This window comes from Neodiprion virginianus, chromosome 7, assembly GCF_021901495.1.
Source record: "Neodiprion virginianus isolate iyNeoVirg1 chromosome 7, iyNeoVirg1.1, whole genome shotgun sequence".
NCBI lineage: Eukaryota > Metazoa > Arthropoda > Insecta > Hymenoptera > Diprionidae > Neodiprion > Neodiprion virginianus.
This window is the reverse complement of record NC_060883.1, coordinates 21,374,186-21,388,426: the sequence shown is the minus strand read 5'-3', so window position 1 is coordinate 21,388,426 and position 14,241 is coordinate 21,374,186. Positions and strand designations below refer to the sequence as shown.

Genomic DNA, 14,241 nt, shown 5'->3' with positions numbered 1-14,241 from the left:
CTTTGAACCGCTCCTCTCTTTTATATCGTGTGAAACTCGAACGGCGCTTCGTATCGACGGAGGAAAAACGGAGTGTTTTTGCTGCCGGGTCTACGCGGCGATATTTAATTACGAATATTATAATGAGTTAAACAGAGATTTGAAAGATGAATTTTGTCACAGTCGTGGCCTGTTCAGAGCTCGTAACAATCGGAGATAGTGAAATTGTGAAGCGTGAAAGAAGGCGAAGGACAGCTCCGATAATTTTTCCTTTTTGATATTATTTTTCTTAATATCAAAAAATGATTCCTTTATCGACGAATAATTTGTGCAATTATCGCTATCATTTCATTATCACAATCCTGTGAGTATAATAATAACGCTTGTTAAATTTTTCAAAGCGAAATGTATTCGCTTGTCGTTTACTTGAATTGTATACTCAAATTATACGATTTAACTTCAGATATTTGAGTCACGCTTCGGCGAGAAAAGCTTGCGACGTCAGAGTAGCATCTTTGAAATTTGCGTCTGAACGGGATGGCGAAATTTCTAACGAAGAATCGAGGAGTCGACCCTTGTTAGAAGAAACTGGTATGATAGTTAACAATGCTACGTATAGAAACATAGAAATATAGAAAAGTTATGCGATTATAAGATATATTTTTTTTTGCCGAACTTTCAAAACGAGGTAACAATATTTTCAGCTGTAACAACGGTGAAATTGTCGCTGACGATTAACGAGTTTAATATTCTGGACGCAAAGAATTTGGTGAGTGATAAAAAAAAAAAAAATCGGACACTCGAACTTGAACAGCTCGTTTTTGTCGGAAAATTTTTTATAACCCACTTTTTCAAACCACCGCAGGATGTCGAAATTGATTTAGAGATGACCCAGCGGTGGAACGACAGCAGACTGGGACCGGATTATAAAACGAGAAGATTGGCGGCGATGGGAGCAATTTGGAATCCGAAAATTACATTCGTCGTTGGCAATAATTGTCCGGATATTGCGGGGAACGACAGGACTCAATTTTGGCGCGGTACTTCAGACGGAAGTGTCTTTTACAGCGAACGGTTAGTACGCAAAATATACCTATTCTAAATTCAAAAATAATACGCAGAAGTTCGAGAAAAATATGTCAGTTAAAAATAATAGATCGAATATCGATTAATGCGTAAATTTATTGTGTTTAACTTGCAGATTTCTGGTGAAGCCAAGATGCACGAAAGACTTGACGAAATATCCTTTTGACAAACAGATTTGCTATGTAAAAATTGGATCCTGTGAGTTTTTCAGAGTCTATCAATGATCATGTACGATACAGTTGTTGTCATTAAAATTATTTCTGCAATTTATTTGATTTTTTTAGACAGATTCACCGCCGAAGAAGTCAGTCTAGAATGGACTTCCGGTAACGGCCGGGCAGTTGAATCGCGAGTGGATGAAGAATTAGGTGAATTTCGTATTCAGGGGTTTAATGATTACGGTGAAACGGAAGTGAGGAGCGCCGGGAACTTCAGTGTTTTAGTACTGGAAATTTATCTGGCCAGATACAGTCGCCGGGAAGTTATCCAGAGCATTTTGCCGAGCTTTGCGTTGGTCAAGATTGCCTACGGTTCACTCTGGATGAAACCGTCAGGTAAAATAACGACAAGCCTATTCTTGTGTAATTTAACAAGTATGTTGAAAGAAAATTTTGCAGGAATCCGTACGCGAATAATCACCTGCCAATTATCTCTCCTCGGGACTCTCTTCATGTTTCTAAATTCTAACTGCAGATCGTGGAACTTGAGTCACTTGAAGGTAAACTTGATAAGCCAACAGCCAAGATTAACTACGGCGCTTCACTTAAGCTTTTGAACGACTTTCAGGCCCTTGATATTTGGTTTCTGATCTGTCTGGTTCTAATCCTCATACCGCTGGCCGAGAGCATCCTAATTCATCACCTAAATCCGGCAGATGTGGATAATTTCGGCTGCAACGAGGTGGAGGATTCTAAGTCTAAGCTTAAAGTCTGAGCTATATTAAACTCCGTTTTCTTTTACAGAACGAGCACGAGGCTGGTAAAAAATGGATCGTTTGGATGGAGAAAGTTATATCGTTTCTGCATCCGTTAGGCTTGCTAATTTCGACCCTCATATTTTTCACGGCATTCAACGGCGAAGGAGAAAATATCTATACGATCAATTGGTGAGAGTAAGTGTATAAATTTTATTTGTTTAAATTTTTCTACCCAGCGTTTTATACGTTATGTTGTCTCTATTTCAACGGTTTTTTTTCATTTTAGGACGGATCCAACAGTCATGGGAACCAAAAACGGTTAAACGACATTTGCAGGTTTTGTGTGATTGTTGTAATAAAATCTTTATCTTGTCGGTCGAATCAAACTTGTACGACTTGTTTGGATATAAATTCTTGGTCTCTGTCCCAAAGCGCCGAACAAATCCAGTTCAGCTGATAGGAGCAATCGAAGATTTCGGGTCTCGCCACCGCCTTGTTGGTATCTATTCTTATCACTTTCACTTTCCACTTGTCTTCAAATTCTTTAACCTGCACATCGGACACGGCGAGCGTCGACCAAACCTTGTACCTGCGTAAATCGAAACTGAAATTGTTTAAACACTCTTTGATTCGTTATTTCTGCTACTTTGTTTTTTTTTTCCTCGGATTTACACCATCAAATTGTCTGACAAATAAACGATATCGTCACCTTGTTCCGACCACGATGCTAGCTGGTTTTTCTTTCGTCGCTGCCATTGAGTTCATCAGCTGTGGAAGGTCGTTGAAAGTCGCCGTATCGTCGAAGGAAAATACACTGCAAATCGCGTCGACTTTGTCTTTGCAGGCCTGCAGGTTGCAAAAAAAACAAAAAGAAAAATGAATAAACGATTAAAGTGATGTGTGGTGATATTTTCACGATATTTTAGGCGATCGAAATCGATTAATCGCTTAAATATATACATATAATATTAAAGTATACCAACGGGTAAAATGTGGCTGTACTTTTTGATGCTGTTCTCAGATGCGTCCCAGAATTGCAATTTGAACAGTACAACCTTGTCCCATATTTTAACAGGCCAGAATATCGTCGTTCTTTTTATACCGTTCGTTTCGACGTAAACTCCGCTCGACGATGATCCTTTTATTCCGGAAAGACGCGACACGACGCAAGTCTTTCCGACACCCGATTTTCCTGCCATGAATATTTTGTACGAGACTTCTTCTATCGACGATGGTATCGGTGGTCTTTCTAATATGCCTGCACGGTTTTAAATTATTCAGATCGCAATTTTAGAATATCGCAATATTAGAATATTTTAGATACGAATAGTTTTATTGTAATATGATTTTTTTAGTTTTTTTCAAAAATACAGTTTTTGTGAACAAATATCAGGTTGTATATAGTGTTACAGTACACTGGTCAACAAAACTTTGTACCTTTTTTGATTAAGATTGTTTTGCTATTTATTGTAATTAATTAACTGGCGTTTATAGTAAGTAACAAAATGCTCTGAATAGCTGTAACACAAAATCTAGACCTAATTGAATCAAAGTATATATGGTTTTATAACGATGAGGGTAGATAGGTATTTCAAAATCAGTAAGCATCTTCCTTGTTGTTATAAAAAAAATTATTGGCAAGTGTAATTAGACGTTGTGTATGTTATGTCCATTAATATTTAATATGTATAACCTTCGTACCGTAAAATCGTCTCTTATTAGTCGAACGAGCGTAAAAGTGATGTAGTAACGACTCGCCTTCGGCGGAGCTGAGCCAGTCCATTTTTATCGCGTTACTCATTTTACAAAGGAGACTGAAAAATCAGCTTTTAATTTTCTCCCTCACTTTGCTGCGGACGTGTCAATGTAAACAGAAAAAAAAATCCATTTCTAGATTACATATAATATTATAGTTTCGAATTGAGATAAAAGTAGAGGTAAAAAAATTGTCTCAATTATGTTTTTGAAATTTTTGTAAGAATTTACTCAATATTTTCTGTGATACGAGATAATTTTCAACCATCTGATGAAATCATTCCAATATCAACCGCCCATATTTATATTTGTTACGCACACGTGGCGATAAGCTACTTTATAGATAATACGATAAAACGTCCATTCGTTACAATTGTACCTATCGAAAGTGTTTACAGTTCAATGACACAGCGGTCGCAGATATGATTACATAATTGTATACCGGCGATTTGAATATTTACAACAGCTTTTCCTCATGTTATCATACCGGTAGCTGACAATTAGATATCGTTGAGCAATAATCGACACCGCATTCACTGGATATAGTGAAGTATAGTACTTTTCAAGTATGAATCCGGAAACTTGATCTAAGGATAATTCGAATCGAATGCTTGATTTTCGGTTTTTTCTCCCTTATTTCTGAAAATACGAAGACGAAGATAGGATACTTTTCAAGCTTTTTTATTTTTTTTTCCCATCAACTTTTGTCTGACTTATTTTCTGGCAAAGTTATTAGGTTCCGATTTTCACGGTTTAAACTTTTTTTTCTACAATAATCTCGGCGGTTGATTGCAAAATTATTATCACCATTTGATTCAGCGTCATCGAATTACCCTTAGATCAAGTTTCCGGCTTAATATGAAAAAGTGGTAACTTTCATGCTTAATTTATTTACTGGTCTATTACATGCACGTGTGCCGCGTTTCGTTACGCTGATAAGCGGGACAAAGTCGAGGATGCCGAATTCTATCGACGGGCCGTCTAAACGCACCAGGAAACCTTAAACGCTTTTAGTCTAATCGCGTCGAGCGAGTGACGCGCATAGTCGTTTAAATCCAGGCGTCGCGTCGAATCGTCATGGACGACGTTCAGGCCCCGAAAGTCAACGGAAAAGTCGAGCGGGTCGTTAAACCCCCGCCGGATTACGGTTTTAAGTTGAAACTCAACCACAAGTACCCAGAAAAATGGAAACAAGCTGCAACCGTGCGCCTCAAGCAACTTCCTCAGCTTTTGCCGCTCGCCTACAGGTTCGTTCGATGCTTTGCATCTTCCAGTCAATTATTTATAACGTGAACAACGCGGTATCTAGTCGCGTAAGAAACGCCCCGAGTAAACGTGCGCACAACTCATTGCGCACCCGACTCGCTCGTTTATTCAGATTGCACGACGTTAGCGCGTGAATTCGAATGGCGGGAAATTCGAACGGAGTTTGAATATTTGAAATTCAACGTTTCAGAAATAGTTCTTCCCAGTACATTTTTTTTTTCGTTTACCCGATTTAAATGTCGAATGACAGATTTTCAAAACGTTTCTGATGGTATTTGAACGGTTCGAATTAGAAAAAATCAAGAGCTTATCGATTTTTGGATTTCTAAAACATGGAATTCATATTTTACTGTATGAAACGCTTAGGTTATTAATACTCTTCATTTTTTAAATTCTATATCACGTCGGCAAACTATTAAAGGAAATCCGGATCTACCGCAGTCCGAATGTAGGAATTGATATTAGATTTTCTGTGAACTGATTCGGTACTGAATTTCAAACTGATAATTTGTATTTAAAAATCAATCAATCGTCCCATCTGGATAATGAAAACGCGAACATCAGCGAATCATTGAGTTTTTATTAATTTTTCATTGCCATTTTTGCAGGTATGTCTCGTTTTTCGCAAGGACAACGAGAGGAGGTCGAAGACCAATGATGGATTACGTAAATATGCAGACTGGAAAACAGATTTACGGTGAGAAAAGCGAATTCTTCATCTTGTTTTACCTCAGGTTTTTCTTATGTTTCTTCACTCCGTGATATTTAAGATGTACCCGGAACTCATTGTCTAGTCTGTACTCAATTATCAGATCGAAAAATTATACACGCAGGTGTACCAATCGGCGGAATTGGAGGTGGGTCGATGAATCGCGGGTTCAGAGGCGAATTCTGCAGATACAGTTTGCGACCCGGTATATACGAGTACGAAACTGTTCTGGCCAATCAATTCATCCTCACGATTCAAGACGCCACCGGAAAAACTGTTTACCATCAAGTTCTGTCGACCGAGAGGTGATATTATTAATATCCTAAAATAAATATTTGTCACCCTTGGCGAAAATTTCTACTACTACGACTTTACGCAGAAATTGGAACAGAAAATTGTGTAGAAAAATGTTGACCTGTCTGACCGTATTTATTATTTTTAGCAAACCGAAATGCCTGAAGTCTTGGAAATGGGGATTTGACGGTTCGAAAGCCTCGTATACGGGGCTTTACCCTCGTGCTTGGACAACCTACGATATAGAGGATCACAAAGTTAGATTAACGTGTCGTCAAGTGTCTCCGGTGATACCGAATAATTACAAAGACAGTTCACTGCCTTGCGTTGTCTTCATTTGGGACGTTGAAAACCGCTCCGATCAGGATCTCTACGTCAGTGTCACGTTCACGTTCAGGAATGGTAACGGAAACAAAATCAGCGACAAGGAAGGTTCGTGAATAATTCAAGTTATTCGAAACAATCATCTTTACGTGTCACAGTATAGATTTTCACTCTCTGAAACCGGGAACAATACAAAATTCCATCACGTCAGGTTTTTTCTCGAACTCGCGTTTGTAGTTTTATTTACACTGAAACTCCCGTTTAACTAAAAATATGGTATATTATTCTTGATTAGAAAAGTTCTATGCAAAAGTGATTTCTTACTTTTGTTTAATATGTATCAGAGTGACACTCAAGAATAAGTACAAATAGGGAAACAGGAAATGGAAAGCGGAAGCGTATTCGAAGATAAATCAAAGAGAAGAAGAAAATGTGTACGTGATGGAAGGAAATGGAAGTCATTTTTTGATTCGGCACACTCGAAAACATGATATTTACCAAAAACATCCCATGCAGCTGAAATAAAATATTTTTCTAGACCTGTGTTGGAGAAACTAACACGTCAATTTGATAAACTCGTTCACTTCGAGCAGTCTAATCGCAGCTTCGTGCTACGTATGAACCTGACAAAATTGCAATTTGCAGTCAGATTATCAACATTGAAGTCAATTACCAATAACAGGCAGTCGACTGGTGACGAGCCAAATATGGTCAGACGTTTTTTTTTAATTTCACAAGATAAGAATCGTTTTCGGTAACGATACCGTAATTTATGCTCATAATAGCTTATCTACGTAGCCACCGGATTTGAAAGTGACAATCCGGTCACATTATTTCCCCAAGATAAAGAGCGAACTGTCGTAAACCATGACTGCTGTACTTATCCAATCAGGCGATAAATGGAACGAGCATTTCGACGGCGATGATGACGTTTCCGGGGTGATGATTCACCAGGAAATCAACGGCATGCCTTGCACCTACGCGATCAGTTCCAGGTCGAGGGACGGAGTAAAAGTTACGCGAACCCTGAGCTTTGATCCGACAGGAGACGGCGAGCAGATCTGGGAGGACCTCGAGACCGATGGAAAACTGGACGAAAGGTCGATCAGAACATCGCCAAAGACTGGTAATCGCTTATTCTTGATGGCCAGTATTTTTTTTTTTTTTGCTCCAAAAATTACATGGAACATTGAATTATTGGAGAAATTTTTCATTCCCCGAATTGGTCTACTTTGACTAATTATTTTCTCTCGCGTGTATAACTGTGCGGTAATAATCCTTGATTGCCCTGTTATTGGTGATGTTTTTTTTTTTTTCATCACCGATGGTCTTTATAACGATTGAATAAATAAATGATTATACAGATGGCGCCATTGCCGCAGCGGTATCGTCTCGGGTTTTAGTGAAAGCCGATCAAACCGAGGAAGTTGAATTCTCTCTTGTCTGGGATATGCCGAAGATACAGTTTCATTTTAAAATGAGAGAATATTTAAGGTACGTGAATCGTATCAGAATCATGAACGCTGTCAAATGACGTTATGATGACCTGCAGGAAACTGTTATGATTAACGACGCAAGGAATTTCCCAAACCACTAAACAGACGACTTAACACAGATTACAATTGATAGATTAAATTGTTTATGCTAGGAAAATAAGTGGCTGATAGATAATTGAATATTGAATATGATAATGATGTAATTAAAGGAGGAAACAATATTTGTGACTGAATAATTGAATGACCTCAATTAAGAATTTGAAAATACTAGCAATAACGAGAATCATCGCATTCTTGGATAAATCATAACATATTTTTCAATTCTCAATCGTGATGCTTATCTTTTAATTCGAAGGTATTACACCAAGTATTTTTACGAGCCGGAACGATCGGCCGCCCCGGAAATATCCAGGTACGCTTTGACGAGCTATAAATCGTGGGAAAAGGACATAGACGATTGGCAACGGGAGGTGCTGGACGATCCTGGTCTACCCGAGTGGTACAAAAGTGCTTTATTTAACGAGCTTTACTTCGTCACTGACGGCGGCACGATATGGATACGAAGCGACGATTCCGACGATTATCCAGACTCCGATCTGAGGTGAGGATCAAGTGATTTCGTTCCGTGTACCAATCGTTCATTTCAACAGAAGATGATAAACCATCCATCAACCGATTTAGGGTTCTCTTTAATTCTTTCTGCAGAGAAAAGTTGAGTAATTATTTAAATTCGCTGAAAATATCTCAAACTTGAGTAAAGTTTTTCTTTTGTTGAATTGTTGACAGCAATTTTATAAAATATCTAATTATTCGACACCCTTCTCTTTGTTAAATATAAACAGAATCGGTTATTTGTTTCGACACTTTTTTAAATTAATTAATATCGTAAATAGAAAAGGTAAAATGTTTCATTGCATTTTGTGAAATCAAACTTGAAATTTGGAGAATAAATACTTTTTCATAATTTCATCAATAAATGATTCGATTCTCTGAGTCTGCAGGAAGGAATATGGCCGCTTCGCCTACCTCGAAGGTCATGAATACCGGATGTACAACACCTACGACGTTCATTTTTACGCAGCCTTTGCTCTCGCCCAGCTTTGGCCAAAGCTCCAGGCTGTTCTCCAGTACGAATTTCGCGACACAATAAACGTCGAAGACACAACAGTGTGGACGACACTCTACGACGGTGCGAAGCTAGCGAGAAAAATCAAGGGATCGGTGCCTCACGATATCGGCGATCCGTGTAATCAGAAAATTGTTTAATACGATATTTTTCATACAGATTTTACCGTATTTTTTTAATGGGATTAGTAATTTTGTTATTTCCGTTTAACCCACAGATGAGGAACCCTTTAAGCTCATCAATTCATATCCGGTTCATGACGTTTCCGAGTGGCGAGACCTCAATCCGAAATATGTACTCAGCTGCTATCGGGATTACAAATTATCCGGGGATGTTGAATATCTCAGGGATTTGTGGCCGGTCATTAAACAGGTAAGAGAGATGTCCAGTTCTACGCACAGATCCCGATACAGACAACTTACCGACATGTTCCCTAGACACAAACCCTTTTTTTCCGGCGATCGATAAAATCGGTCACGGCGGGGATGACCCACATGCGAAAAAGGGTTTGTGTCTGAGCTGTGAAGCGGCCAAAGTGTCGGTAACATGTCGGTATCGGGATCTGTGCGCAGAATTATTCTTACTACTCTGCTGTTATAACTGACTTTGTGAGAATTAAAATTAATTTTGTAGTTTGGTCTCGATTTTCTTTTCCGTTTCGATATTCTTACAATTTAGGTATACGTATGAATGTTAAAATGTCACATCTAACTTGCACATGAAATAAAATTATACATCAATTGGATTATTTCAGGTTTTTCTTCCATTTTCTGTCGATTCCATCATTAGTTATAGTTTACATATATTTTTGTTACATATCCGTGTCTTTGCCGACTGCACATTGAGGATAAAATACGCTTTCACATTTCCTCTGTACGCAATTAAAGGTGATGGACGTAAGTTTGACTTGGGACAAAGACGGTGACGGGTTAATAGAAAACGGAGGATTCCCCGACCAGACTTACGATACTTGGGTGATGACGGGAAACAGGTAAATATTTTTGGATGCATTCCATCTCAATCCATTTATAATGTAAAACTAAAAACTCATCGTTACTAATTAAATCAGTCGCATAATAATTATTATTATTGTACAGAAAGGAACGAAAAAAAAGTAGATAAAAAGGACAATAAAATTAAAACGTGGGGAAAAAAAAGAGAAATAGATGGAAGTCAGAAATAGAGTTGTAGTAAGAAAATCTATCGAGTTTATGGCATACCGTAAACGTAAATATGTGCTAAACTTTATTATTCGTCACTTTCGTGCTTGTATATATGTGCATGTGAGTTGCTTCTTCATTTTTTATTGCCGTTTTTACGCCGCCATGCACGCTGCTGAGTATAAACTCAAGATACCGTGGACGGAAAGTATTTATTGCGGTCGTTTGCGTGAACGGAAACTGCAGGCACACGAGGAAAAGCCTATAATCTGAAATATTTAAAACGCGAAACGGAAGCGACGTGACGACAACATGCATTACACGTCCAACCTGAATGTTTTACAGCGTGAAAACTCTGGGGAAGGATTTAAAGACAATTGTTCTTTTTTTCGTATTCGTGTGAAGTTTACTCGGTCAAATATTTTATTCTGCCATTTTGCTGGAGAAAAATTTATCTTTAAACTTCCGCTAAACGTTCTTAGAAAAAGTCAACACCTATATTTAGCTACCAAAAATTCGAACGCATTCGACGGATGTAGTCTGGATCAAAAATGTCATTCGAAAATTTTATTTACTATAAAAAATATTTCTTTCGAAGATCTTTCTTCACGTATTTATCTTCGATCAAGAATATACCTATGAAACGGTATAAATTCGATAAGAAATAATCATTTTCAGCGCATACTGCGGCGGTCTTTGGCTGGCTGCTCTAAAATGCGTTTCTAAGATCGCAGAGATTCTCGGACACGAGGAGGACCAGAAAAGGTATTTGGAAACGTTGGAGAAAGGCAAGGCAGCTTTCGAGACCAATCTCTGGAATGGTGAGCAAATAGAATAATAAACTTTATTTTTGGAATATTTTACACACAGTTATTTTCCGCTTTTGAATCGTTACTAAAATTCTATGACGCCTGCTTATTATACTAAAACAATAAATTTTTTCATAAATTCTTTCGCACTTTGATTCAGGTAAATACTATAACTTTGATACGGCGAAAAAAACGTACAGCAAAACCATAATGAGCGATCAATTATGTGGTCAGTGGTTCCTGCAAGCGTCTGGTTTTGGTCACGAAGTGAGTAATACGTGTGATGTATATAATTTTTTAAATCGTTCGATCGTATTTTTTAACTCTTCAATTTATTTCTCTGTAATTTACTTGATTAATCGATACTTTCTTGTTTTGTTTTACAATTTAAACCGGATCTCAACAATATTACGCTTCGGTTCATATGTCGATAGTTTTTTGCTACCAATTGTGAGTTAATTATCTCGAAAGTTGAAATTCCAAAGTTATTTCTTCGTTTTCATTCTTCAGCTCGATTTTCAGTCGGCGTAATAATTATGTGCCTGAAGATAAACGTGAAAATCGATCAGGAAACTATAATCGTTAGTTTCGTTACGCGGTTGTGCGGTATCCAACATTTTGGTGCATTGTGCCGTTTCCATGAAGCCAACTTCAGTAGTTTATACGTATACAAGTAACACGTATCGTCGGTGAACTCGGCGGTTTTCGAAAACCGCGAACCATAAACGCCGCGACATTTGCTTTTATGGGATTTGACATGCCTCCATCCTTTACTGCGGTCATCGATAAACACCCATCCTTGCACTATTCTACTATAGCTAATAACGAGACCAACTATATTGCAATGGCTTTACACCGCCAATTTGTCTATTTTGATGAGCTTTGTGTCTACCGAAAGCAATTACACAGGGGCTTCGAGAATGTGTTTATTGCCGTCGTATATCGATTATATGAAAATTAGTATTATCAGTGTTGGTTAAACACGAATGAATTCTGAAATTCCGTAAATCAATTTCCACAAATAAGTGGAGAATTTTATTATTCGAAACAAAACCGGAGATTAAGTTTTAATCAGACGTAAAGATTGATGAGAGAGAAAAAAAAAAACACTAATGAACGAGTAGACGGCTAAAAAGTTGGTGAACTTTCGAAATTTATATCTTGACAGCGAATTATTAAATTCCATCGGCGTTTGTTTCATTCGAAATAATGCAGATTGAGCTTCATTTCCATATTTTTTCAATCGAATAAATTTTTTATTGACGATAACGGTGATCATTTTGATTGGTGAACAGTTTCGCGATTCACTTGAAATTTGGAGACAGCATTCTCAGACTATGAAAGTATAAATTCTAAAAGTTTGACCAATTTTTCAAGCCCACCGAATTTTCCTTTCCTCTGCCGTGGATTCTCTCGATTTTCTTCCCTAATTATTTTCCCTGTACCAATACACGTGATATGTAATACAGCGATTTAGAATAGCGACGGCGTTTGAGCTAAAAATAATCGATGCATCGATTAATCGAGTTGAAAAAAAATAATCTAATACGATTTGATTGAATCGGTAAAAATGAATCGACTAATCGATTATTGTGTATTGTTTTTTCAAACGGTGCATATGAAACCAAAATTTCGTATATTTCAGCACGTAGTCTCAAAATAGAGAAAAAGTTTTTCTTTTTGACAATTTATAGTCCAATTGATAATATTTTTCGATTACAGGTAAAAATATTCATTTATCTTTCACTTTTATTATATCAATTAGGTATATTATTACGCGTCGTTCGCGGGAATAAAAAAAAAAACCCAATAGCAAGGAAAAATAATAAGAGTCGATCGATTAATCGTGTTTGAAAAATAATCGATTATTTTTGATAATTCTTAACAGGTATTCCCGGAGGACAAAGTGAAGTCGGCACTGGAGACGATATACGAAAACAACGTAATGAAATACAAAAACGGAACTCAGGGTGCGGTTAACGGTTACATGCCGTCAGGGGGTATCGACACACTGACGATACAGAGCGAAGAGATGTGGACCGGTGTTACCTACGGTCTGGCGGCGCTGATGATTCACGAGGTGAATTGAAACGGGGAATCGGACGTTTCCCGTTACCCGTTTGATGCAAGACTGATTTCAGAACCTTTAATTAATTAATTAATTAATTAATTAATTAACTGCTCAATTTCGTCGGTTCTGCAGGGGATGCCGGAAATTGGATTCAAGACCGCCGAGGGGGTCTACAGGACTGTTTACGAGAAAATTGGCATGGGTTTCGAGAGTCCGGAAGCCCTTTATGAGAACAAATTTTACCGAGCCATCGGGTATATGCGGCCTCTTTCAATTTGGGCCATGCAACACGCCTGGCGTGCATCAAAGGCGAAATCAACCTGAAACTGCTCGATGCTTCTATCTTTTTTTTTTCTTCTCTCTCTCTCTCTCTTTCTTTCTCTCTCTCTCTCTCTCTCTCTCTCTCTCTCTCTCTATAACGATACCGCGAATGTATATTCGTTTTTTATATGCAATTTTTACACGTTCTGGCCTGGATATTTTCACACGATACCGATGTACCATTAATTTTACGATTTTTACGTATTATCCGTGCACAAGTTCAGGATTTTTATTTCTACTTCAAGAATGTATGACCGATATGTGGAATCGGGAGAGATTGAAAAATGGTACACTTCTGTGCAGGGACTGTTTCTTTTTTTTCAAATACATGATGCATTATTCTAGCCGGTGAATTATCGGAGCGGTTTCGAAATATCGGTGAATGCTGAAATATCTGCAAACTGATTTTGCACCGTCTTTTTAGCGAAGTCGTGAACACGACGCGATTAATAATTGTTGTCTGACAATAAACTGTCGGCATTGATTACTATCGCATTATTATATTTAGATTATATCGGTCATAAAATTTTAGAATTAACAAGTTTATTGTTATCGCGTGTAATGATTCATTTGTCACACGAATGGACAGTTATTGTAGTTTGAACAGTTGGAGAATATATTAAATAATTAAATTGTTAATAACGACGTGATAAGGAACAAAAAAAAAAAACATCGCTCATGATTTCAGAGGATGAACCACGGTTTTTATTTATATCTGTCATTTTAAATCGAGGGAGAAAATTGATTTTCTTTTTCGAAAATGAATTGAAACGCTTGATAAATAATACAAAATACGTACAACACCAGCAATTGCGAACGTAAGTACCGGATGAATGACTGATTTCTAAAATCCCTCACCGCTCCCCTCGTATAATTCAACAACGCCCTTCCTCTTTCCGCTCTTATAAATAAGTTATATAAAATGTAAC

General features: G+C 37.6%; 3 protein-coding genes across 8 annotated transcripts; 2 read left to right on the top strand and 1 right to left on the bottom strand.

Annotated features, from left to right (window-relative positions):
• The first annotated feature begins 34 nt into the window (after positions 1-34).
• On the top strand, positions 35-2,959 carry LOC124309606 (gamma-aminobutyric acid receptor exp-1-like). 2 transcript variants are annotated; one of them, XM_046773388.1, is made up of 10 exons: positions 35-343; positions 443-570; positions 684-748; positions 845-1,053; positions 1,181-1,263; positions 1,350-1,619; positions 1,683-1,783; positions 1,852-1,965; positions 2,028-2,176; positions 2,268-2,959. In XM_046773388.1, the coding sequence occupies exons 1-9, from the start codon at positions 282-284 to the stop codon at positions 2,172-2,174; spliced, it is 1,179 nt and encodes a 392-aa protein (XP_046629344.1). In that variant the 5' UTR covers positions 35-281; the 3' UTR covers positions 2,175-2,176; positions 2,268-2,959. The 2 variants fall into 2 exon arrangements, with proteins under 2 accessions (XP_046629344.1, XP_046629343.1); XM_046773387.1 differs by having other exon boundaries at positions 1,350-1,783.
• Positions 2,324-5,056, bottom strand: LOC124309608 (ciliogenesis and planar polarity effector 2-like). Of its 3 annotated transcripts, none has more exons than XM_046773392.1 (5): positions 4,913-5,056; positions 3,683-3,831; positions 2,965-3,239; positions 2,691-2,827; positions 2,324-2,570 (listed from the first exon to the last, which is right to left on the bottom strand). In XM_046773392.1, exons 2-5 carry the CDS (start codon positions 3,780-3,782, stop codon positions 2,363-2,365), a joined length of 720 nt encoding a protein of 239 aa, XP_046629348.1. In that variant the 5' UTR covers positions 3,783-3,831; positions 4,913-5,056; the 3' UTR covers positions 2,324-2,362. The 3 variants fall into 3 exon arrangements, with proteins under 3 accessions (XP_046629348.1, XP_046629351.1, XP_046629350.1); XM_046773395.1 differs by lacking the exon at positions 4,913-5,056 and adding an exon at positions 4,728-4,850; XM_046773394.1 differs by lacking the exon at positions 4,913-5,056 and adding an exon at positions 4,643-4,793.
• On the top strand, positions 4,814-13,582 carry LOC124309602 (non-lysosomal glucosylceramidase). 3 transcript variants are annotated; one of them, XM_046773380.1, is made up of 15 exons: positions 4,814-4,983; positions 5,611-5,699; positions 5,836-6,016; positions 6,154-6,437; positions 7,222-7,455; positions 7,694-7,823; positions 8,181-8,426; positions 8,827-9,071; positions 9,169-9,323; positions 9,839-9,942; positions 10,790-10,932; positions 11,081-11,187; positions 12,809-13,000; positions 13,124-13,348; positions 13,380-13,582. In XM_046773380.1, exons 1-14 carry the CDS (start codon positions 4,814-4,816, stop codon positions 13,313-13,315), a joined length of 2,472 nt encoding a protein of 823 aa, XP_046629336.1. In that variant the 3' UTR covers positions 13,316-13,348; positions 13,380-13,582. The 3 variants fall into 3 exon arrangements, 2 of the variants coding, with proteins under 2 accessions (XP_046629336.1, XP_046629335.1); XM_046773379.1 differs by having other exon boundaries at positions 13,124-13,582; XR_006909265.1 differs by lacking the exons at positions 11,081-11,187; positions 13,380-13,582 and having other exon boundaries at positions 13,124-13,264.
• Positions 13,583-14,241: the final 659 nt, after the last annotated feature.

Coding starts and splice junctions, on each gene's coding strand:
- LOC124309606 (XM_046773387.1), top strand. CDS start 282: ATGATTCCTTTATCGACGAATAATTTGTGCAATTATCGCTATCATTTC. Junction 1,054..1,180: donor AGTGTCTTTTACAGCGAACG/GTTAGTACGCAA, acceptor TTTAACTTGCAG/ATTTCTGGTGAAGCCAAGAT. Junction 1,264..1,349: donor CTATGTAAAAATTGGATCCT/GTGAGTTTTTCA, acceptor TGATTTTTTTAG/ACAGATTCACCGCCGAAGAA.
- LOC124309608 (XM_046773392.1), bottom strand. CDS start 3,782: ATGAGTAACGCGATAAAAATGGACTGGCTCAGCTCCGCCGAAGGCGAG. Junction 3,240..3,682: donor TAATAAGAGACGATTTTACG/GTACGAAGGTTA, acceptor AAAACCGTGCAG/GCATATTAGAAAGACCACCG. Junction 2,571..2,690: donor AGCATCGTGGTCGGAACAAG/GTGACGATATCG, acceptor CGATTTACGCAG/GTACAAGGTTTGGTCGACGC.
- LOC124309602 (XM_046773380.1), top strand. CDS start 4,814: ATGGACGACGTTCAGGCCCCGAAAGTCAACGGAAAAGTCGAGCGGGTC. Junction 5,700..5,835: donor GACTGGAAAACAGATTTACG/GTGAGAAAAGCG, acceptor TTATACACGCAG/GTGTACCAATCGGCGGAATT. Junction 9,324..9,838: donor TGTGGCCGGTCATTAAACAG/GTAAGAGAGATG, acceptor ACGCAATTAAAG/GTGATGGACGTAAGTTTGAC.